Source organism: Diospyros lotus, chromosome 1 (assembly GCF_014633365.1).
Source record: "Diospyros lotus cultivar Yz01 chromosome 1, ASM1463336v1, whole genome shotgun sequence".
Taxonomy (NCBI): Eukaryota; Viridiplantae; Streptophyta; class Magnoliopsida; order Ericales; family Ebenaceae; genus Diospyros; species Diospyros lotus.
Window position 1 is genome coordinate 14,566,069 of NC_068338.1, and position 25,450 is coordinate 14,591,518.

At 37.3% G+C, this 25,450-nt stretch overlaps 1 protein-coding gene across 3 annotated transcripts in view; it reads right to left on the bottom strand.

Annotated features, from left to right (window-relative positions):
• Positions 1 to 309: 309 nt before the first annotated feature.
• The window catches only part of LOC127805033 (linoleate 13S-lipoxygenase 2-1, chloroplastic-like), a 29,378-nt gene continuing 4,237 nt past the window's right edge, over positions 310 to 25,450 (bottom strand). Inside the window, exons 1-9 of one of the 3 annotated variants that reach the window (XM_052342215.1) lie at positions 15,124 to 15,617; positions 12,008 to 12,282; positions 9,212 to 9,449; positions 2,936 to 3,181; positions 2,707 to 2,792; positions 2,483 to 2,593; positions 2,036 to 2,337; positions 1,652 to 1,918; positions 310 to 1,141 (exon numbers count right to left, since the gene is read on the bottom strand). In XM_052342215.1, coding sequence (XP_052198175.1) covers positions 382 to 1,141; positions 1,652 to 1,918; positions 2,036 to 2,337; positions 2,483 to 2,593; positions 2,707 to 2,792; positions 2,936 to 3,181; positions 9,212 to 9,449; positions 12,008 to 12,282; positions 15,124 to 15,436 — 2,598 coding nt within the window. In that variant the 5' untranslated portion in view covers positions 15,437 to 15,617 and the 3' untranslated portion in view covers positions 310 to 381. Of the gene's footprint in view, positions 1,142 to 1,651; positions 1,919 to 2,035; positions 2,338 to 2,482; positions 2,594 to 2,706; positions 2,793 to 2,935; positions 3,182 to 9,211; positions 9,450 to 12,007; positions 12,283 to 15,123; positions 15,618 to 21,061; positions 22,044 to 22,552; positions 22,820 to 22,936; positions 23,239 to 23,391; positions 23,503 to 23,652; positions 23,739 to 23,880; positions 24,199 to 24,762; positions 25,001 to 25,450 lie in introns of those variants that run through there. The other 2 variants (XM_052342209.1, XM_052342201.1) reach the window with 2 other exon arrangements.

Below are 25,450 nucleotides of genomic sequence, written 5' to 3' on the forward strand. Positions count from 1 at the left end.
TTTTTTGCTTTGTATTATTCGCAATGTTACTCTGCCAAAAAATAAATTAAGAAAATAGAAAAAGAATAATTATGTCTTGTCCCTGTTCATAATAAGCCTTTATTTCGGGCTGTATTTATTAGATTCTTTGTTCCAAGGGAATTGTTTCTAAATATTAAAAGTCAATTTCAATTGGGGTTATATATGTGCTATATATGTCCATTATCAACCAAAATTTATATTGCAAAACGCTTGCAATTAGTTTAATTATAGTGAAGCAACATCTGGATGAAATACAAATTTGTTCAAGCGCTAGTGAAAAATACCATATGGATGATTGGTTGAAACATTTCTTATTTCTATTACCATGGGTGCTCAAATACGCAAAATAAACTCACTTCTTTAGATTGAGACGCTGTTTGGAACACCCTTTCCCGTCACTCCAGGCTTCGAATATGGCTTCAATAGCTCGTATGGCACCATCCCGGCTCCGCATCTATTCTTTAAGTTCTTATCCACATTCCTAGCATCAATCACCCCTTCAATCCTTGCTAGCTCCCCACGAAACTCCTCGAATGCTGCTTTTATCTCTGGCTTTTCGGCCCACGAATCCTCCAACTCCTCTCCAATATACTCCTCATCCGGAGAATGATTTGATAACAAATACAAGATGATCATAATTATCCTAGCTTGAACCTGACTAGGAAAGCATTGCAAGAGCGTAAGTCCAGGCTTGTTCATGAAAGTGTTCCACTCTTCGTCAGTTGGATCTTCATTCGGCATTTTGTTCCTAGCAATGGTTGGCCTATTTGGGAAATAACCTGCATATGCATACTGGCCAAAGTTGACAGCTGAATGATGACCAGAGGTTACCCATATAATAGTAGTGAGAATTCCTATTAGATCTTGCGGAGTATTGAGCACTGGCCACCATGGTTCGTCCTCCTTGTCCCCATGCCCTATTGTTCGAATTTCAGTCCACCAATCTTGAAGCTCTTTATCACCCTCTACGACACTTGCATCTGGGTAATAGTCTTCCACATATTTTGTTATCCATTCTTTGATTGCATCCCATAGAAGTAGACCATCACTTGCAAAGGGGTAGTCCTCAATAGTTAGCTTTAGTCCATGTGGAGAAGTTGGATCCTCCACGGCCATTCCCCTAGTAAAATTGAACAAATTTAAACCATAATTATAAGGGTAAGTATAGGGGTAATATGCACAAGAGATTATGGTAGATTAGCATGAACATGTTTTCGCTAAGTTTTAATGCTTCAACTATTGCATCTTTTTAGTACTAAGTTTTTAGTCGATCTATTATGTTATAGAAGATCTCGTCCATATATAAGTATCGGTTATCATTGCTGGTTTCGATAGGGCTGTATTTGGAAGGTGTTGGATGTTTTCAACTTTTTTCCCCTTATTGTTATAAGAACACTTTCATCATTTTCTATTTTTTAAACAAGGTAATATGCACAGGGAAAATTATATCCTTAATTGTTTTGTAAAAGGGTGCCACCAAAATAATATTTTTGTTAATATAAGTCAATTAGGATGAAATTTTAAATTCACTTTCTTAAGTAAAAAATGTACAGTGAAGGTTAATGCATATGAAACTAGCAACCCTAGTAAACTTTTGTTCAGTTCTGAAGCCCATTAACAAATAAGGTACCTGCTGATTAAATCCGCTGGGAGTGCCTGGTGATCAAATCGCCATTGCTGATCGTATGCAACAGAGCTAAGCTCCATGGAGTATTTGACTGGTGAGAATCCACTCTCAATAATGCCACCTGCATTAATAAGGGCTTCACGAGCCAGGGCATTGATCTCCATAGTGTACCGAAAATGAGGGTGCAATAACCTATAAATTGGGTGCATGGCGCTAAGTTGCCTGTTGCTAGCTATTATGTAAGGTTCTGTGGCGCAGTGAGTTCTTAGCCTACAAATGAAACGAAAGCAAGTGGCATGTCTTAATTTGATTTAGAAAGTGAATCACATTTATTGGAGTTAAAAAGGATACATATATATATATATACAATATTAATTAAGCACGCACCAGTGACTAACTAGCTGGTGATAACCAGAGTCATGAGCAAGGACATGAACTTTGGCTAGTCTCCAAAGCCAGTGTCCGGTAGAATCCCAGGTGGGTGTGAACACTTCCTTCCATTGAGGCTTATCGTCTTTCAGAGGCCGCGTTAACTCAATGGTTAATGGCCTTAACGTGCCCTGATGTGTGAGGAAAAACAACGTCCTTGATCCATAGAGTGTTGTCCCTTCCTCTTCTCTTACTTTGTTCACGTAAGGTAACAAGAAGTCATGATAGTCAAGAATAAACAACTTCTTCTGTGTTATGGCCTACACATCCCCAATTGTTTTAGATTTTTGTATGTCTTTATAGGATATTTGCACAAAAAGAACTCACAAGAAATGATACCAATCACTATTTCAATGATAATGATATACAAAATTCATAATTTTTTCATAGTTGATGTTGTGATACCTCTTCAACTGTCATGCAACCTTTGATCTCCTTCTCGATCAACTCTTTAGTGATGGCAGATTCAGGGGGACCATAGACTTCGGGGTCAAGCTTGCTCTTCAAAGGCCATTCCTGCATCAATAGTCACATTGTTTATTTTAGCACTGTCATTATTAAGCAGTTAAAAAAAAAATTAGTGAAACAAGTTTGTCATGGCACATTGAAGTAGTGTTTTCGTAACTTACGGTGACTAGTTGAATGCTATAAGGGTTTACACCAGCAAGAGTCTGACGAGCAAATTCCTCATCCCTAAGCCAAGCAAATTGGTCTCCTACCACGCCACATAAGTTAACATCAATGAGGAGTTCGAGATTTCATAAAAAGTGCCTAATTCTCAAGTAAAGCGGGATAGAATTAAAGCTTAGTATTATTTATTATACTTGACAATGGAGAGAGAGGAAGAGAGAGACTCACTCTTCATCAATTCGGGGGTCTCAAAGAACGAATAGTTGGAAGGAGGAGGTAAGTTAATCCTTTCATCAAACAATTCATCTATGGACTTGAAGTGTGGGAAGCCGAGATTGGAATCTACAATTGCTCTGATCAGCGATAGTACAAGTTCTTGAAGCATCTTTACTGAGAACATTTGCTCTTTTATCTCTGAAAATGCCTCGTCCCTTGGCACGTAAACTGAGCTGTTCCTTGTCTCCGACAAGGGATCTGCATACATATAAATAAGTACTTATGCTACCATTTCTCTATTTCACCAACTTGCATATTAACTATACGAATAGAAAACTTATACAGAGTGCCTCTGATGAGTTTATCTAATCCACACCCAATTAATAATAATGGTTGTGAGTTCCAATTGCCAACAATATATACAAATATACACGAAAATTCTTGCTCATGCACATATGGTTCTTGATTGCAAAACTAATAATTGTTAGGCTATTATTGGTTGAATGTTCATATAAAAAAAAAAAATCCGAGGATATATTACATTTATCATCTGTAAAACTAGTGTTAATTATATACAAACTATCACTCATGCTAACCTCTTATTTATGCTGGTTGGAGGATGAGGTTAAGATAGACTTAGTAATAGATGCATCCCATATCTATCTTATAAGGATAAAAAATATATTCTGTAAAAGTATGGTAAAGAAATTATATTCTATTTCCTCTTGAAACAGTTTTGCCCATTCAGAGTTGAATCCTCACAGGCAACTGCGAAGATAATTAAGGAGAGAGAGAAGAAGAGGAAAAATAGAACAAAGCCAGGTAAAAAGATACTTATAATTGCGGTGTCTTAGAAATTTTTTTTCTTCTTTTTTAGTCTTCGGCTAGGTTTATGGTTCCAGCATAACTTAGCCTAATTATGTTAGGCTACCTAACATGCCTAATGTTAGGCCACCTACCTATTATGCCTAACTTATGTCTTTTGGGGGGTAAGCTTCAAGTATAAATACTACCCTCTCATAAGGTTTGTGGCATCCCATTTGCATCAATTTGTGAGAGCATTCAAAGCTTGAGCATTCAAATTCAAGTTAGAGAAGAGAGGCAAGGAAGCAAAGGCTTCAAAGTGAGGGCGTTTTGTGAGTGTCACTATGTTGTTGTAACACTTGAAAGAGAGTAGAGTGTGTGGGGATATTTTTTGTAATTATCCTTATTATAGTGGAATTTTGCTCGGATCTTGCCCCGTGATTTTTCTCTCAATATTGGAGGGTTTTCCACGTTAAATTTCTGTCTCCTGTATTTTCTGCTCGTGTTCTATTCCGTGGTGGGAAAAGGTGATTCTAAGAAGCTTCCGCGATTGTTCGAATCTCTATCCTATTTTTCCCAACAAGTGGTATCAAAGCTCTTGGTTACGAAAGTATAAGTCTTTTTAGGAAATTCTTAGTATGCTCTATGGTCGCAACTTTGTTTGATCTTCCACATCAGAAAAGAATTGTCTTGGCTAAAAGCATCTTTCTTGTATGTCCAGTTATTGGATTTAAGTGTGGTGTAGTGGAAGTGCATGTCTAGGAAAGTTCTGGCTAAGGAAAGACTTGGTACTTAAGTGTGTCTGTTTGTGACCCACCTCTCTTTCTTGGGAACTTACCAGGTATACTATTCACGTACAAATACTATTCCAATATCCAGTTACTATTCATAGTGAATAGTAAGAGCCTGATGGAAGCTAGTACAAGCAGAATGATTAGTCTGAATGGAACCAACTATCACGTATGAAGGGGAAAAATGAAAGATCTCCTTTATGTGAAAAGTTGACATCTACCGGTATTTGCTATACAAAAGCCCGAATCGAAGACCGATGAAGAGTGGGAATTCGAACATGCCCAAGTATGTGGTTTTATTCAGCAATGGGTAGATGACAATGTGCTCAATCATATTTGTGATGAGACGCATGTCAAATCGTTGTGGGAGAAACTTGAATCTTTATATGCTCGGAAGACTAGCAACAACAAGCTCTTCTTGATTAAGAAGATGATGAGTTTACACTACAAGGAGGATAGTACTATCTCTGATCACTTGAGTGATTTTCAAGGAGTTTTGCAGCAGTTGTCTTCTATGGGTGTAAAGTTTGACAATGAGATTCAAGTTTTATGGATGCTCGATATTTTACCAGATTCTTGGGAGACTTTCAGAATGTCTCTTTGTAACCCTGCTCCTAATGGTGTAGTGACGATGGAACTTGTTAAGGGTGCTGTTTTGAACGAAGAGATGAGGAGAAGATCTCAAGCTTCGTCTTCGTAATATGAAGTTTTCATCACCGAAGATAGAAGGAGAAGTAAAAGCAAAGGTCCAAAAGGTAAAGATAAAGGCTGAAGCAAGTCAAGGCCTAATTACAAAGAAATCAAGTGTCACTATTGTGGCAAACTGGGACACATTAAAAAGAAGTGTTTCCAGTTCAAGAAAGGCATGAAAAAGGGCAATGAAGAAAAGAAAGATCGTGACCACAACGATATAGTTGCTGTTGTTGACCTTGTCATAGTCTGTGATAAAGAGGTCATTAATTTTGCCTGTCAAGAGACAAGTTGGGTCATTGATAGTGGAGTTGCCTTGCATGTTACATCAAAGAATGAACTCTTTTCATCTTATACGCCCGGTAATTTTGGGGTGGTAAAGATGGGTAATGAGAATTATTCAAAGGTTGCTGGCCTGGGAGATATCCACTTGAAGACCAATAAAGGAGCACGACTGATTCTCAAGGATGTTAGGCATGTGCCTAATATTCGCTTTAATCTAATCTCAATGAGAAGGCTTGACGATGAAGGCTATTGCAACACCTTTGGCAATGGACAGTGGAAACTTACTAAAGGTTCCGTGATCGTGGCTCGAGGAGAGAAGAGTCCTAGCTTGTATGTGACACAAGCTAACATTGCTGGTGATTCTATCAATGCTATGGAAGATGAGAAGACAGTTGAGATGTGGCACAAGAGACTTAGCCACATAAGTGAGAAGGGGCTAAATTGCTTGGCCAAGAAGGATTTGCTCTCGGGTGTAAAGAAAGCAAATTTGAAGAAATGTGTGCATTGCATGGTCGGGAGGCAAAACAGAGTTGCTTTCAAGAGTCACTCTTCTTCAAGGCAATCGGATTTGCTAGAGTTGGTGCATTCTGATGTTTGTGGTCCCTTGAAAGTAAAATCCTTTAGTGGTGGGATTTATTTTGTGACGTTCATTGATGACCATTCAAGGAAGCTTTGGGCTTATGTTTTGAAGACCAAAGATCGGGTGCTTGATGTTTTCAAGCAATTTCATGTTTCTGTTGAAAGGGAAACTGGTAAGAAGTTGAAGTGTATTCGTACCGATAATGGAGGTGAATACAATGGTCCTTTTGATGAGTACTGTAGAAAGATGGGCATTAGACATCAAAAGACGCCTCCAAAGACTCCACAGTTGAACGGTCTAGCTGAAAGGATGAACCGGACCCTAATGAAGAGAGTCAGATGTTTGCTTTCAGAAGCAAAATTGCCAAAAATCTTTTTGGGGGGAGGCTTTGCTCACAGCAGTACATGTTATCAACCTATCTCCAGCAGTTGTTCTAAATGGTGATGTCCCGAACAAAGTTTAGTATGGTAGAGAAGTCTCTTATGATCATCTACGAGTTTTCGGATGTAAGGCGTTTGTTCACATTCCAAAGGATGAGAGGTCAAAGCTTGATGCTAAGACACGACAATGCATCTTTATCGGTTATGGTCTTGATGAATTTGGCTACAGATTATATGATCTGATTGAGAAGAAACTCGTTCGAAGTCACGATGTAGTATTTATGGAAGATCAAACCATTGATGATATTGAAAAAGCTGAGAAGAAAGTGTCTAGTGGTAGTGAAGGCTTGGTTGATCTAAATCCAGCTCCTATGGTGAACTTTCCCAATCCAGTTGACAATGGTACTCATGATGATAATCAAACTTATGGCCAGCCGGGGGTAGATGATGCAGGAAATGATGATGAGGTTGTTGAGCAGGGGGAGCAGTCTACTCCACCACCACTTAGAAGATCAGAGAGAGAACGGCGACCTTCTTCTAGATACTCTAGTTCAGAGTATATACTTCTTACTGATGAGGGGGAGCCAGAAGGCTTTGATAAAGTTCAAACTCATAAGGATAAAACCCAATGGATGAGAGCCATGCAGGACGAGATGGATTCCTTACAAAAAAATAATACTTATGAGCTTGTGGAACTTTCGGAAAGCAGGAAAGCCTTAAAGAACAAGTGGGTGTTCAAACTTAAGAGAGATTGTAACAAGCTAGTGAAGTTTAAAGCTCGCTTAGTCGTGAAAGGTTTTAGACAAAAGCGAGGGATTGATTTTGATGAGATTTTCTCTCCGGTTGTCAAAATCAACTCTATCAGAGCAATACTGGGGTTGACAGCTAGCTTGGATCTAGAGCTTGAACAACTTGATGTGAAGACTGTATTTAATTTCTCCATGGTGATTTGGAGGAAGAAATCTACATGGACCAACCAGAAGGATTTGAAAAGAAAGGGAATGAACACATGGTTTGCAGATTGAAGAAAAGCTTGTATGGATTGAAGCATGCTCCGAGACAGTGGTATAAGAAGTTTGACTCTTTCATGATGAGTCACACTTATACCAGAACTGACACAAACCACTGTGCGTACTTTAAAAGTTTCCCAGGTAACAAGTTCATTATTCTTCTACTATATGTAGATGATATGTTGATAGTGGGGCAAGACAGAGAGATGATTGGCAATCTGAAAAAGGAGTTGTCAAAGGTGTTTGACATGAAAGATCTAGGACCAACAAGGCAAATTCTGGGAATGCAGATTTTTCGAGACCTGAAAGCTAAAAAGCTATGGTTATCACAGGAAAAATATGTGGAGCGGGTTCTTAAAAGATTCAACATACAGAGTGCTAAACCAGTTAGCACGTCGTTGGCCAGTCACTTTAATCTTAATAGAAAGAGTTGTCCCACCAGTCAAGAAGAAATGGAAGACATGGCTAGGATTCCTTATTCCTCTACAGTCGGAAGTTTGATGTACACCATGGTCAGTACCCGTCCGAATATCGCTCATGCGGTAGGAGTAGTTAGCAGGTTTCTTTCCAACCTAGGTAGAGACCATTGGGAAGCTGTGAAGTGAATCTTGAGATATCTCAGAGGTAGTACAAAAATGTGCCTGTGTTTTGGAGGATCTGAACCAATTTTAAAGGGATATGCAGATGCAGATATGGCAGGTGACCTGGACAGTAAGAAATCTACTTCAGGATTCTTATTTACTTTTGCAAGCGGAGCTGTATCATGGCAGTCTAAATTGCAGAACTGTGTTGCCTTATCTACAACAGAGGCAGAATACATTGCCATGACCGAAGCAGGAAAAGAAATGCTTTGGTTGACAAGATTTCTTCAACAATTGGGGATGAAGCTGGAAAAGACAGTAATTTACCATGACAGTCAAAGTGCTCTAGATTTGAGCAAGAACGCGATGTATCACTCGCGCACAAAGCACATTGATATCAAATACCATTGGCTACGATTAGCAGTGGATGAGCATCAATTCATATTAGAGAAGATCCACACTGATAAAAATCCTACTGACATGATGACAAAGGTTGTAACTCGGGAGAAGCTGCAACTATGTGCTGGGTTGGCCGGCATGGACTCCGCTTAATTGCTTTCGACGTTATTCTCCTTGCTCTTAGGCTGGAAGGGGAGAATTGATGGTTCCAGCCTAACTTAGCCTAATTATGTTAGGCTACCTAACATGCCTAATGTTAGACCACCTACCTATTGTGCCTAATTTATGTCTTTTGGGGGGTAAGCTTCAAGTATAAATACCCCCCCCCCCCTCTCATAAGGTTTGTGGCATCCCATTTGCATTCATTTGTGAGAGCATTCAAAGTTTGAGCATTCAAGTTCAAATTAGAGAAGAGAGGCAAGGAAGCAAAGGCTTCAAAATGAGGGTGTTTTGTGAGTGCCACTATATTGTTATATCACTTGAAAGAGAGTAGAGTGTGTGAGAATATTTTTTGTAATTATCCTTATTATAGTGGAATATTGCTTGGATCTTGCCCCATGGTTTTTCCCTCAATATTAGAGGGTTTTCCACGTTAAATTTCTGTCTCTTGTATTTTCTGCTCGTGTTCTATTCTGTGGTGAGAAAAGATAATTTTGAAAAGCTTCCGCGATGGTTCGAATCTTTATCCTATTTTTCCCAACATAGATAAGAATGGGAAGATGGAATAACCAAAAGCGTTGCAAAATGTACTTTCTGGCTAGCTTTTACCTGTCTTGCAGCGCGGTCGACCTGTCCTACATCGCCTTGGATAGGGATATTCTTTGCCGCCAAGCGAGGGTCGTTTGAGTTCTGGTTTGCTATCTAGATTACCAAGATCATTATACACGTCATAATCATAAATCCTGTCGTATTTCTTTCGCTCTCCTTCCCCATTGCCTCGAATACTTTGGAGTTCTTCCTCTCTTTTCTTCTTCAACCCACTTGGTGTATCGAATGGCAAGTATGACTGCATATGAACAATCACTAAACTGAGTTACATCATCTTCAAACAGCTTTACATCAAAGAGATTAAGTCAAGTGGACAAATCACAGACTTCATTTGGGTATAGTTTTATGTCGTATTAATTTGTTATGTTGAATGTGACATATATATAATATTTTTAATAAACAAACCAATTGTTTTAGATTAGTATTCACTGAATTAGCTTCAAACACCCCCCCCCCCCCCCCTCACTTTATTTTATATATATACTTTTTTCTAATTAAGAGAAACCAAATTCAGTATAGATGAATTAAACTCTACGCATAACTGTTAGAAATATAAAGGGACACACATGGACTTAAAAGGATAAATATCTTGTATTTGAACGAGATAAATAAATAATAGATAAATCACCTAATTATCTTGTTTTTATTTAGAATAATTGAGTGATGCATCTATTAGAAATATAATTCATTTATTTATTTATTTGAGATAAATAAGAAAATCAATTATCTATATTATCAGTCACTTATAAATAAGTACCTCTTCTTGCAAATTTAGATACATTTGAAAATATAAGTCTCTCTTCATATATATACTAATCCACGAGTTGGGCTACATGAAATTTACACTATATATTATTGTTAGTGGTTGTTTTGGTAATAATCACACTGAAAGCATTGAAGATTTGCTGTTTTAAAAAATCTAAAATCTTGTAGCATAAGCCTAATCCTGAAATATTAAAATATATGAATAACATTTATTTTTTGCATTGCATATTTAATTGTTGTAAAAATGCATGTCTATTATTGTTTGCAATAATAATGACAAAATACTGTTTTCTTGGGATACTCTCTTTTACATAGTTTTCGTTGTTCGATCTCATAATTTTTTACAAGAAAGATAAATATGAGCCTACTCCGTAGTAATTGCGCCGAAAGTGAATTCAAATATGAGAAGTTAAAGCCACCCACCAGTTACTACTGATTGATTACAAAGGCAACTCCAAAAGGACCAAAACACTGTTTTCTTGCAACTATGGCCCAGGTTAATCCGGACCAGCCATGCTTCAGTCCCATCAACATGCGCGCACTAGCTAGCAACACAACCTTTTTTGGTTACATTAAGTGCAGGCAATAAAGATGCCAACATAGCTTTCAAATCCATGGTTTTGATTACTTGTTATTGTCACACTATATATATATATATATAGAGTGTTACATAACTTTAAAAAAAGTTACATAACTTAAAAAAAGCTGTCATTTAAAACGCATAGCCAAACTAACCCTTAAGCTATGTAACTTTAAGTAGACTTAGTTTGGTTATGTATTTTCAATGAACAGTTTTTAAGTTGTGTAACTTTAAGTGGTATAAAACTTTTAAGTTTAATAGTATTTAAGTTAATAATATATTTGGATAAATATGTTTTAAAACTATCAATTAATAGTTATGTATTTGATTTGAAAAAATTAATAAACTGTCAGACCTTGATAAAAAAAATGAAAATAGACACGTTATTAAATAATATAAAAATACATAAACTATTAATTTTTAATAAAAAAAGTTATAAATTAATGTTTAATAAAAAAAGTTATAAATTAATGTTTAATTGATAAAAAATATGTACCTTAATTTTACTGTTATAAATTAACATTGCATTAGTATAATTATTAAAAACTATACTAATACAATATTTTATTAAAATTAATATAAATTATATGCTATATACAAAATTATTATATATGTTATATATAATATAACATATATATTATGCTATATATGTTATATACAAGCTAAATATATATCATTACGCGTTATATATATACATATATACAATGAAGAAGAAGGTCGACAACGAATGAGGAGATGAGTGACGACGAGAGGAAGTGAAGTAGGCAGCAGGAGACCCGACAGCGCTAGGCGATGGATTTGGAAGCAGAGGTGGTGATGGCAATAGCAAGACTGAGGCAGCTTGAGATGGTCGAACTGGGCTTGCAATGGCTGTGAAGGACCCAGCTTGCAGTGATTGAGTAGGGCGATGACGACGACGGTAATAGAGGAGGGGCGACGACGATAATGGAAAATGTGAAGGATAGGGAGAAGAGATAGCAAGGACAAGGGTGTAAATATATATTGAAAATATTAAAGAGCAAAATAGTAAATAATTCGATCAACTCAATAAGTTATTAGTAGCATTTTTGGAAAAGCTGAAGGCCAGAAGCTTTTCTCAAATGTTGTTATATTAGTGTTTAAGCTACATAGCCTTTAAGCTATGTAGAGTGGCCAAATGCATAAGAAAAAACGCTATGTAGCTTATAAACTACATAGTTAGCTTATAAGCGGTCAAACTGCATAACCAATTGAAACATAAATCTTTTAAAAGCTCTCATGGGGCTTATAATTATGCTCTACTTGACGTCAAAAAAATGAGACCCATATTGAGAAACCATTTTCAATCAATTGCTAATTAGAAGTGAGACTTATTGTGACCATTTATCTATTAGAAACGATAAAACCACCTCTTAATATGCCAAATTTAGAGTAAAAGCCAAGGAGCTAGTTTGAAGAATAGAGTTGGGTACCTTGTTAGTGAAGAAAACTCTCTTCTGAGGGTTATCAAATTTAGACTTGGGGGCAACCCATGAATTGCAGGTCACATTGACGGGGCCATTAGGGTAGCCATGAAAGCTTATCTTCTTCAGAAACATTTCCTTGTCATGCTCGTTCTCAATCAACACTGCCCCAATCTCCCCAAACTCTTTCGGAACATTAAACTCACATTCATACATCACTTCATCCTTCTCTTGCCTTACCCGATGCTTGTATGCCTTTATTGGTTCCTTCTCTAATCCCGTCTCTAAATTAACAATAAACTGTTAGGGCCTATTTGACAGCACACATTTTTCATAGAAAATGTCTAATTATGTGTAATTATTACATATAGTTTCTATGGAAACAATCAAATACCATTAACTTTTCTATGGAAAAGTTGTATATGGTACAAGCATTTAAAACTTCTTTACATGGAATTCATTTTTCAAGGGGGTAGGGTGATTACCTATAATTAAATTCTAGATAATGCAATCAAACATTAATTAATTTCCTCTTGATTTTCTATATATATATTTGAACAAGAAAAGAAAAGACAAGTAAATGATGGAGATGCCCAAAAGTACGGAAAACCCTAGCCGCTGCATGGATGTAAACATTTATTGTTGGGTGTTTTAGGTCCCAAACCATGTGGAGAAGCCAAAATTTCTTTGGCTCAAGGGCAAGAAGTCCAATACCATTAAGGGTTTCTAAAATTTTAATAAAAAAGGAGAAGGGTGTGTGCATGTAGTAATTTTTAACAAAGATAAGAGAGTTGGAGAAAATGGGTGTGGAGTGTACAAATTTGATCAAGCGATCAATTAAGGCATCATTCGTGGTCAGCCTTGTTAATTTTTGATCAATTTGTAAAAGACATATAATTTTTCATTCGGAATGGTCAGATTAAGATTTTGAGCTTTGCAGCTCTAGTTATTGGTCTCCGAACAGAGGGTTTGTTGTTTGGAATTTTTTGGGTTGAAGAGTAGCGAACAGTTTTTTATCATTTGTAGATTAGAGAGTCATCTATGGTTCGATTGGGCTGATTTTTGGTTAGCAAAGAGAAGACATTTGAAACTTCAACCTGCTTGGTTGGATCATTTATTTGAACTCCACAACTCTAGTTTTGTAGTTTGTAACAGTTGCCTAATTTCGATGATATTTCTCTAGTCTCTCTTTTCTGTTCAACAATCACTTGTGGTTGCTTATTATTTATAGTGGAGTTTTTTTGGAGTGAACCATTGGGTCCCATAGTTTTTACCCTTTTATATTGAAAGGGATTCTTCACGTTAAAATTATCTATCTCGCACGTTGATTGTTTTATTCTTTCTTAACTTATTTTTATACTTCATATATTATGATGTTTGTTGTGCTATTGTGTTCACTCCTCACCAATTGAGTGAATTCAATCAAAAAGGGAGAGCAAAGGAATTTTTAGTCTCTCTCTCTCGCATCATTTATAATGGTTTGTTTCTTTCAATTCTGCTAGACGGGGGCATCCTTTCATCTTCTCGACCATTCAAATCCTGATCTTTTTTTAATATAAATAAATCATTTATATATTTTTTTGGTTAGATAATAGATATATATATATATATATATTAACATTTAGTTTTTTCCTTTCATAAATTATAATTTCGCATGGAATGTAAGAACAATTTTGTCTGTTTATTACTTGAAATATGTAAGCTGATTTGGGCATATAGGTAGAAAGATAATCGTTCCTTGCCTCTCTTTCTCCTGTACAGAAAAGATCCAAATTTTATGTTTCTCTTACGAATCAGAAAAATAAATTTTACTTTGATTTAAAAATAGTTTCTTCTATGGACCAAACAGCATAAGAAATACAAAAGAAAAAATTACGTCTGAAAATAAGTGTATAACTTTAAGGTGGAATTCGATGTCTTTCTTCATAACTGGCCCATTTGATACTCTGTAAGTTTTATGGGTATTGTTTGTTAATTAAGATATATATAGATTAAAAAATAAGATATGAAAAGTATTTTAAATAAAATATTTTTTATTTTGTTTGTCAAATTTATTTGAAAGAAAGTATATGACTTCTTATCTTAAATTTTTTAGATAAATTTATCTCTCATTTCTCCTGAATAAGTTGCATTGGATCTTACAAATATCATCATAGTAATATATATATTTATTTTTTTTTGTCCATGATTTTTTTCGATTTGACCTTTTCACGTTAAATTCTATATACGTTTATGTGGTTGGTGGTTTATTCGTAGTTTGTTCTTTTATCTAAAATTGTAACAAACTAGTGTCCGAGCTATTGGATTGACAGATCGCAATCATTGGATTTGCAATTGGTTTCATCATCCAGCCAGAGTACTATTACCCTACTCTAGCCAATGCCATTACCACTAGTCGGTATCACCAGCCACCGTCGTCATCATCGTTCAACTGACATCACCGTCATTTGACCACTATTGTCACAATCACACATCCCTTCAATTTCTGTCATTAAAGAAATTTTAAACTTTTCACCTAGATCTTGCTCAAATTTGGCCCAGTTTTGGCCTTCTTTAGACAGGTCAATGAAATCTATTTTTCGCCTAGATTTATTGCTCAGGTCCACTATCCTAGTATGTTTTCTATTGGGCTTTTATTTATCAATTCGTTTGATATTATTTAAGGTTATTTGATCTTCATATATAATGACTATCTTGAAATATGATATTCCATTGTTAAAAATATTAGATTTTCGCTATGTTATGTTAAGATATGTAATTTTGGACTGATAAATTTATATGAAAGTGGAGTTATCAAGGTAAATTTATATTGGTGAATGTATAGTCATTAAGGCTAGTAAAAATAAATTGAGACCGATCTTGTTGCTTATACTTTAAATGTGACTGAATATTTATTAAAATGATTGTTATGTGAGTTTGGTTGGTATTTATCAAAAGATTAATTCTCTTTTATTTTGTTAAAAGAAATTTAAATAATTATATATTTAAATTTCATATTAAGGTAGAGTTGTTATAAGTGGGATCCGAAATTTATAAAAAGAAAAAAAAAAAAGTTATAGAAATTGTGATGAATATTTACACGAGATTTTAACGATTATTTCTCTGCAAAATGTAAAGTTACTTACTGGGATCAAGCTCTGCGCCGACAATCTCCAGGAGGATCGATTTGCCGAGCAGATCAGTTATGTCGTCGCCTTTTACGGTCACCTCGCCTTTCACGGTAACGGTGGCCTGCTCCTCGGCGGCACTGTCTACCATGGCCTTGATGGTTCTCGGAACGCATCGAACCCGAGAGCTTTTGTTCCTCCGGGAGAACGCGGGCTTCAGCCAGATGGCCGGGGACGCGCCGCCGGTGACCGAGACGAAGGGCTTCCGGCATGGTGCTAGGGCTTGGACAGTAGTCTCAGGCCTGAGCAGGGGCGGAGGAGACTTCAACATTATTCCTTAAAAGGATTATAACTGCTCTGAGAAGGGTGTACGAAATGTCGTCAACTTCTTGAGTGATGAGATCTATGCCTCCATATCTGCTTATATAGAAAACTTGCCACGGCGAGAGAGAGAGAGAGAGAGAGAGATGCCCGTGATAAACCAAGCTGATAGATAGGTGGATTGGTCATTGGTGTGTCTGCAAGAAATGAAATTAGATTGTCAGATATTTTCAGTATCAGTCCGTACAGCATCCAGAATTCAATGGCTCGGGCATCAGGCGACACTGTCGATGAGGTTTTCTAGGAAAATGCTACTTGTATAGAAACTTGGTTACATAAAATTTATTGGGATAATATATCGCGATATTTTGAGTTCACCCCCTCCTCCCTCTCTCCCCTCTCTCTCCTTCTTTTCCTTGCCGCTGCAATCTCACCTACGGTCGTTCTTCACCTCCGCCTGGTCTCACCGCCGCCTCACCTTGCCAGAGCCTTGCCTTGCCTCGCCTCACCGCTGCAACCTCCGTCGCCTCGCCCCATCGCCTCGTCGCTGCCTCTGCCGCTGGAATTGACGGTGTGAGAAGGAGAGGGAGAGAGAGACAGAGGGAGAGAGAGATGCTGCATTTGGGGCATTTGGGTCATTTGGGTTATTAATTGTAGAGGCAAAATAGATATTTTGGTTGCCTTGTAAATTTTTCTGTAAGATTTGTTCTGTACAAATATCATGACCCTTTCTAAAATATGGTGCTATATGTGTCGAGAAGATGATAAAAAAAATTTCAATCATAAAGTTTAATTAAATTTTATAAATCGAATTTCATCATCAATTATCAATGCGTCGCATACAAGAGAAACTCGAACTTCATGAATCCTAATCGGGCTTGCTTCATATAGCTCGCTCGGGTTTCATTCAAAAGCAATAACAATAAATTAGGTAAGAGTATTTTTGTCATTTAACATCTTCGATCATTTTCTTAATAACTCAATAATTCAATTATTTGTATAAGTAACATTTTTCATTTCTAAATCGAAGACCACTTATGATATCTTTTTTACAAATTAAATAATAATAATAAGTTGCCCACATTGGGGAACAACATTTTGGGGGGTGGTGGTGTCCCTTTCCAACTCTGAGACCACTTATTTATAGATCCCTTATTAACACTGTCAATGATATTTTAATTTTGTTAACTTTAATTACAGATATATTGATTTCATTTGTCATCAAAATTTTAAAAGCTATCTCAAATGCACAAATCAAACCTCAAATCTAGATTAAAGAAATCCAATGCAGTCACAAATGCCTCACAACGCAAGAATCCATATTGCAATCATAAATTGATAACGCAAGAAATTGACCACTAATATATTTATTGGAAGACACTTGAACCATAGGTTACTTACTCTAAGCATGGAATAAGGTAATTAAATACTATAAAAAAGAATCATGAGGAGTATTCTAAGTCTTGTTGTTGGAATATAATAATTAATTAATTTTTTATAAGTAAAAGAGATATGTATAAATAGAATGAAAACGTCTGAATAGTATACAAACTAGCTAGGGTATATCCTAGAGAATTAAATCACATAGGTGAAAACAGATACTCAAGATCCACACACGACAGGATCAAAATAACATAAAAAGAACACAAATGAGGTACATGGAATAGAAAAAATGAACAACTCCAGTTGAGATCAAAGACCGAGGCGAAAGGCGCTCCAAAACACGCCATCGTGGTCAAAAAGAAGACCAGGAACAAACAGTAGACCTGAAGGCAGCCACAGAGGAGCTACCAAGCTGACAAAGCGTACAGAGAGAAACCATAAGACCAGGAGGATGAGCATGTATCAACTGGTCCCGGGACCAATATAGGGACACATACGACTCAAGGCCATAACCGTCAATATATGGACCGAAGGTAGGAGTGTTGGTCGGTAGGGAGCCGCCAGATATGTCAAAGTGCACAACTCTACAGAGTATGTGAAAGAGGGATGGTGACCAACCATGCCCCCACTACACACTGTATCTGATGGGTGAGCTAGTTCACAGACCGCTTGGAATCTCGCCAACACCGGTTGTTGCGCTCACACCACAAAAAATAGATCATCGTCTGCAAAACTAAACAATTAGCAACATGCTAAGGATTCTTAGCTTTCCATCGAGCCGCTACCCATAAGACCCCCGTTTTCCATCAACGCTAGGGTCATGCAAACATCATTGTGCATCGGAAAAAAGACATAACCTGCCTAGAATAAGAACAATCAAAGAATATATGGTTGTGACTCTCGGACTCTGCCCTACAAAGAAAACACCTGTTAGGAAATGAAAGAAACAGATTAACAAGATCAAGAGTATATAATCGTTCCCTAACTGCTAACTATAGAATAAATAACCGCGCAGGGACTCCATACCCAAACTACACAAGCCGATACCAAGGGACCCGATCCTGTTGCTTTACAACCTTTGTAAGATAGACTTAACAGAGAAGGCACCATCTTGAGCTGGGGTCCAAACGAGCACATTGTGGCAACCCATCCTAGGGGGGCCTGGCATCCGGTGCTAGATAAGCTCTAGGGATGGAGATGTCCAATCCGACGACCACTCCTACCTACCATCAATAATTATTTCAAAGACACGAGTTGTAATCGAGATATTAAGCCACCGAGAGAGCTGGCAGGAGAAACGGTGGACAAGGATCACAAGGGGGTGCCACTTATCATACCACAGAAAAACACAACTATCGTCCCCCACTTTCCACCCAAACTTATCTCTAACCACCTGTCGGACAGATAATAGTTTTCGCCAGTACTAGGGACATGAACACGACACTGAGAGCATCCATAGGCACTTGTTCTTAATCCAAAACGTGTGAATCCATTTAACCCACAAAGACTCGCTCTTGCCTGACAGGAGCCTCCAGATTAACTTAGTCAGCATACCCTGATTCCATAGATAAATAGGTTTTAATCCAAGACCTCCATGCCCCTTAGGACAACACATATCACGCCATATGACCTTAGCTTTGTGGGAATCCTCACCTAACCCACTCCAAAGGAAATTCTTAATGATGCACTCTAACTCCTTAATCACCCGCTTGGGCAACAGAAAGACAGATGCCCAATATAGGTATATCGTAGCAATAACCGAATGAGCCAGTTGAAGCCTACCCTAAACGACAACGACCAACTATGCCATGAGCACACCCGACTCCTAACTCTATCCAAAATGTGCTTATAGACCCCATAGGCAAGCTTCGTCGATAATAAGGGGACACCCAGGTATCTCATGGGGAGCTGACCTTTACGGAATGCCGAGGCAAGGAACAGACTCTCTCTCAAGGCCTCATCCTGACAGGACACAAAGTAGTCACTCTTTGCTTGGTTAGCGTGCATACCAGACATCAAAGCAAACTTCCCTAAGCACTCTTTGAGAATTCTAATGGAAGCAACGTCTCCATGAGAGAATAATAAGAGGTCATCAGCAAACATGAGCATCACCGTCCTGGATTGCTCACACTTCCAATGAAACTTGAAGTTGGGAGACTGAGCGTGCCGGCTGACAATACCTTGTAACACTTGCATGACCAAAACAAACATATAGGGCGATAAAGGGTCCCCCTGCCTAAGGCCTCTACCCCTCCCCCCCAAAAAACTGGCCATTAATCTTGATTGAGAAGCGAGGGGTGGTGATAGACTCACGAACCCAACCACAAAACCTAGGCGAGAAGTTCATCAGTTGAACGACGGCTAAAAAGAAATCCCATTCCACCGAATCATAAGCCAATGACAAGTCAACTTTCGTAGCACACCTCAGTTGACCCTTATGAAGGTGGTACTAATGCACTAGCTCCTGGGCCAGTAAGATGTTATCACCTATGGATTGGCACGCTGTCTAGGACCTATCAACCAAGTCTAGAAGCACTATCTTTAGCTTATTCGCTAAGATCTTTGAAATGATTTTATAGACAACATTATAGCACGAGATCGGCCTAAACTGAGCCGGGGACTCTAGATGGGGAACCTTAGGGACTAAGCTAATCACAGTGGCATTGACTTCTCCCAATAAACAGTATGTACCAAAGAAATTCCTAACAGTCTCTACCACATCAAATCCCATCACATCCCAGGCTTTCCTAAAGAACTTGATCGTAAAACCATCAGGCCTTGGAGCTTTATATGTTATAGGAAATAGCTTGGCAAAGCCCAGCAAGGAAGTGTGGGGTAAAGTTTGTGCCGACAAGAGATGCTAGCTGGCGCCTGATTGGAAAATGGCTCAATCCGTTGTTCAGGAGAATAAGATTCATAGGGCTAAGCTCAATCTATTATTCGAGAGAACTAAGAGAATGCCCTGACTCTTCGGATGGCTAGTGTGCCAAAGCATTTTTGGGAGACTTTTTCCTTGAAGACTTGGGTCTTCGGCTAGCTAGTTTTCGGATGGTTTTGCTCTAAGAGAGTTGGGGGAGTCTCCAAGAGGTGCTATGTGTAAGTCCCTTTTTAGGGAATGGCCACTCAAAAATGAGAGTGAATTGAGTGATTAATTTTTTTTATTTTAATTAAAATTCTTGAATAATGTATTTATAGAGATTATGTTTAATTAATAAATATGTATAGATGTTGTTTGAGATTGTTAAATATGTATAGCAGCTTTCCATGCAAATAAGAAAAAATGATACATATATTCTTCAGTGCATTTCAAAAAATTTAACAAACAATTTTATAAAAATCTTGGGATCCTTTCCATCCTTATCTTAACTATTCTATATCTTGATCCGAAAAATATTCTAATCTTATATTGATACAATCTTATCTTACTCATTTTATCAAACGCTACCAACAAATATATATCTCTTCCATATATATATATATATATCTCTTCCTTATGACCTGCACAATAGAGGGCACCTCCCAATTTGTTGACTCAAGGTCTAAAAACACATTTATTAATCTCTTATCTCATCGTAATTCTATTATTTTTAAAATTTTTTTCCATAATAATTATAGTATTATCGCCAACTTTTGCTGGTTGAATTTATTAATATTGCAATAGGTGACTTCATGACAAGCACTTGATGAGGGTCCAACCCAGCATGGAGGAAGTGATGGCGTCCAACACATCTATAACTGACATGAGTCCTTAGTTGCAGGTTACGAGTGAGAGATAAAAAAAGGGGCAACTCATGGAAAGTATCACGGATAACTTGCCAAGAGTTATCTCGCAATATATAGCATTATGGAAGGTATCACGGATAACTTGGTAGAGCATATTATGGAACTTGTGTGTTGCAGCGTATGGCGAAGGCAAGATCTAGCTAGGTCTATCATTAATTGTTACACGGTCGCACAACAATAAGAGCATCCATCTCCGAACAAGTAATTAAGATGATAGATATAGAGAACTGTCACAAACTACCATGAATATACATTACATTTTAAGACTTTGATTATACAATTAAGAAGTATGAAATATGCAATTAGGATTAGATAAATTGTTTTGAGGAACCACTCCCCATCCAAGATCTTCTTACGTGTGATTTGATACAGGTTTGCATCCTTTATTTTGTTTTTTTGGCTTTGTGGTATTCCCATTCAATGTAACTCAGCCAAAAAATAAAGGAAATAGAAAAGGAATAATTATGTCTTGTGTTCATAATCAGCCATTATTTCAGGCTTTATTTATTAGATTCGTTGTTCCTAGGGAATTGTTTCTAAATATTAACACCATATGGATGATCGGTTGAAACATCTGGACGAAATACAAATTTGTTCAAGCGCTAGTGAAAACACCATATGGATGATTGGTTGAAACATTTCTTACTTCTATTACCATGGGTGCTCAAATACGCAAAATAAACTCACTTCTTTAGATTGAGATGCTGTTTGGAACACCCTTTCCCGTCACTCCAGGCTTCGAATATGGCTTCAATAGCTCGTATGGCACCATCCCGGCTCCGCATCTATTCTTTAAGTTCTTATCCAAATTCCTAGCATCAATTACCCCTTCAATCTTTATTAACTCCCCATGAAACTCCTCGAATGCTGCTTTTATCACTGGATTTTCGGCCCATGAATCTTCCAACTCCTCTCCAATATACTCCTCATCCGGAGAATGATTTGATAACACATCCAAGATGGCCATAATTGTCGTAGCTTGAACCTGACTGGGAAAGCATTGCAAGAGCGTAAGTCCGGGATTGTTCATGAAAGTGTTCCACTCTTCGTCAGTTGGATCTTCATTCGGCATTTTGTTCCTAGCAATGGTTGGCCTATTTGGGAAATAGCCTGCATATGTATACTGGCCGAAATTGACAGCTGAATGATGACCAGAGGCTACCCATATAATAGTAGTGAGAATTCCTATTAGATCTTGCGGAGTCTTCAGCACTGGCCACCATGGTTCGTCCTTCTTGTCCCCGTGCCCAACTGTTCGAATTTCAGTCCACCAGGCTTGAAGCTCTTCATCACACTCAACGGCACTTGCGTTTGGGTAATAGTGTCCCACATATTTTGTTATCCATTCTTTGATTGCACCCCATAGAAGTAGACCATCACTTGCAAAGGGGTAGTCCTCAATAGTTAGCTTTAGTCCATGTGGAGAAGTTGGATCCTCCACGGCCATTCCCCTAGTAAAATGGACCAAAATTAAACCATAATTATAAGGGTAAGTATAAGGGTAACATGCACCAGAGATTACGGTAGATTAGCATGAACATGTTTTCGCTAAGTTTTAATGCTTCAACTATTGCATCTTTTTAGTACTATGTTTTTAGTCGATCTATTATGGTATAGAAGATCTCGTCCATATATAAGTATCGGTTATCATTGCTGGTTTCGATAGGGTTGTATTTGGAAGGTGTTGGATGTTTTCAACTTTTTTCCCCTTATTGTTATAAGAACACTTTCATAATTTTCTATTTTTTAAATAAGGTAATATGCACAGGGAAAATTATATCCTTAATTGTTTTGTAAAAGGGTGCCACCAAAATAGTATTTTTGTTAATGTAAGTCATTTAGGATGAAATTTTAAATTTACTTTCTTAAGCAAAAAATGTATAGTGAAGGTTGATGCATATGAAACTAGCTACCCCAGTAAACTTTTGTTCAGTTATGAAGACCATTACAAATAAGGTACCTGCTGATTAAATCCGCTGGGAGTGCCTCGTGATCAAACCGCCATTGCAGATCGTATGCAACAGAACTAAGCTCCATGGAGTATTTGACTGGTGAGAATCCACTCTCGATAATGCCACCTGCGTTAATAAGGGCTTCACGAGCCAGGGCATTGATCTCCATGGTGTACCGAAAATGAGGGTGCAATAGCCTGTAAATTGGGTGCATGGCGCTAAGTTGCCTGTTGCTGGCTATTATGTAAGGTTCTGTGGCGCAGTGAGTTCTTAGCCTACAAATGAAACAAAAGCAAGTGACATGTCTTAATTTGATTTAGAAAGTGAATCACATTTATTGGAGTTAAAAAGGATACATACATATATATATATATAATTAATTAACCACGCACCAGTGACTAACTAGCTGGTGATAACCAGAGTCATGAGCAAGGACATGAACTTTGGCCAGCCTCCAAAGCCAGTGTCCGGTAGAATCCCAGCAGGGTGTGAACACTTCCTTCCATTGAGGCTTACCATCTTTGGGAGGCCGAGTTAACTCAATGGCTATTGGCCTTAACGTGCCTTGATGTGTCACGAAAAACAACGTCCTTGATCCATAGAGTGTTGTCCCTTCCTCTTCTCTTACTTTGTTCACGTAAGGTAACAACAAGTCATGATAGTCGAGAATAAACAACTTCTTCTGTTTTATGGCCTGCACGTCCCCAGTTGTTTTAGGTTTTTGTATGTCTTTATAGGATTTTCGCACGAAAAAAAAAAAAAAACTCATAGGAAATGATACCAATCAATATTTGATTGATAATGATATACATAATTCTTAATTTTTCCATAGTTGATGTTGTGGTACCTCTTCAACTGTCATGTAACCTTTGATCTCCCTCTCGACCAACTCTTTAGTGATAGCACATTCAGGGGGGCCATAGACTTTGGGGTCAAGCTTGCTTTTCAAAGGCCATTCCTGCACCAATAGTCACATTGTTTATTTTAGCATTGTCATTATTAAGAAGTTAAAAAAAAAAAAAAAAATCTAGTGAAACAAGCTTATCATCAAATTACTAAGGCTAGATTTATGTCATGGCACACATGAAGTAGTGCTTTCGTAACTTACGGTGACTAATTGAATGCTACAAGGGTTTAGACCAGCAAGAGTCTGACGAGCAAATGTCTCATCCGTAAGCCAAGCAAATTGGTCTCCTACCATGCCACATATGTTAACATCAATGAGAGTTCGAGATTTCATAAGAAGTACCTAATTCTCAAGTAAAGCGGGATAGAATTAAAGCTTAGTATTATTTATTATACTTGACAATGGAGAGAGAGGAAGAGAGAGACTCACTCTCCATCAATTGGGGGGTCTCAAAGAGCAACAAATCGTTCTCTGTCTCCTTGATAAAGCGGACAAGCCTCGGTAGGATATTCCTTAAAAAACCTTGTTTGGAAGGAGGTAAGTTAATCCCTTCATCAAACAATGCATCTATGGACTTAAAGTGTGGGAAACCGAGTTTGGAGTCTAAGAGGGCTGTGGTCAGCGATGGTACAAGTGCATGAAGCACTGAGTATACAGTCTTTGCTGAGAACGTTAGCTCTTTTATCTCTGAAAATGCCTCGTCCCTTGGCACGTAAACCGAGCTGCTCCTTGTCTCCGACAAGGGATCTGCACATATATATAAAACTAATAACAGTTAGAGTATTATTGGTAGAATGTTCAAATAAAAAAAAAACCTAAAAGTTGGCTAGTGTTATATACATTTATCATCTGTAAAGCTAAAAAAAAAACCTAAAAGGGATCTGCACGTAAATGTATTATATACATTTATCATCTGTAAAGCTAGTGTTAATTATATACAAACTATCACTCATGCTAACCTCTTATTTATGCTGGTTGGAGGATGAGGTTAAGATAGACTTAGTAATAGATGCATCCCATCTATTTTATAAGGATAAAGAATATATTCTGTTAAAAGTATACATGGTGAAGAAATTATATTCTAATTCCTCTTGAAACAGTTTTGCCCATTCGGAGTTGCATCCTCACAGGCAACTGAGAAGATAAGGAGAGGGAGGAGAGGAAAAAAACAACAAAGTCAGGTAAAAGAAATACTTATAATTGTAGGTGTCTTAGCAATTTTTTTTTTCTTTTTTATTCTTCGACTAGGTAAGAATGGGAAGATGGAATAACCAAAAGCGTGATAAAATGTACTTTCTGGCTAGCTTTTACCTGTCTTGCAGCGCGGTCGACCTGTCCTACATCGCCTTGGATAGGGATATTCTTTGCCGCCAAGCGGGGGTCGTTTGAGTTCTGGTTTGCTATCTGGATTACCAAGATCATTATACATGTCATAATCATAAATCCTGTCGTATTTCTTTCGCTCTCCTTCCCCATTGCCTCGAATACTTTGGAGTTCTTCCTCTCTTTTCTTCTTCAACCCACTTGGTGTATCGAATGGCAAGTATGACTGCATATGAACAATCACTAAACTGAGTTACATAATCTTCAAACAGCTTTACATCGAAGAGATTAAGTCAAGTGGACAAATATTCACAGACTTCATTTGGGTATAGTTTTATGTCGTATTAATTTGTTATGTTGAATGTGACATATATAGAATATTTTTAATAAATAAACCAATCGTTTTAGATTAGCATTCACTTAATTAGCTTCGAACACATGCCCCCACATTATTTTATATACTTTTTTCTAATTAAGAGAAACTAAATTCAGTATAGATGAATTAAACTGTGTGCATAACTGTTAGAAATATAAAGGCAGACACATGGACTTGAATAATAAATATCTTGTATTTGAAGGAGATAAATAAATAATAGATAAATCATCTAATTATTTTTTTTATTTACAATAATTGAGTGATGCATCTATTAGAAATATAATTCATTTGTTCATTTAT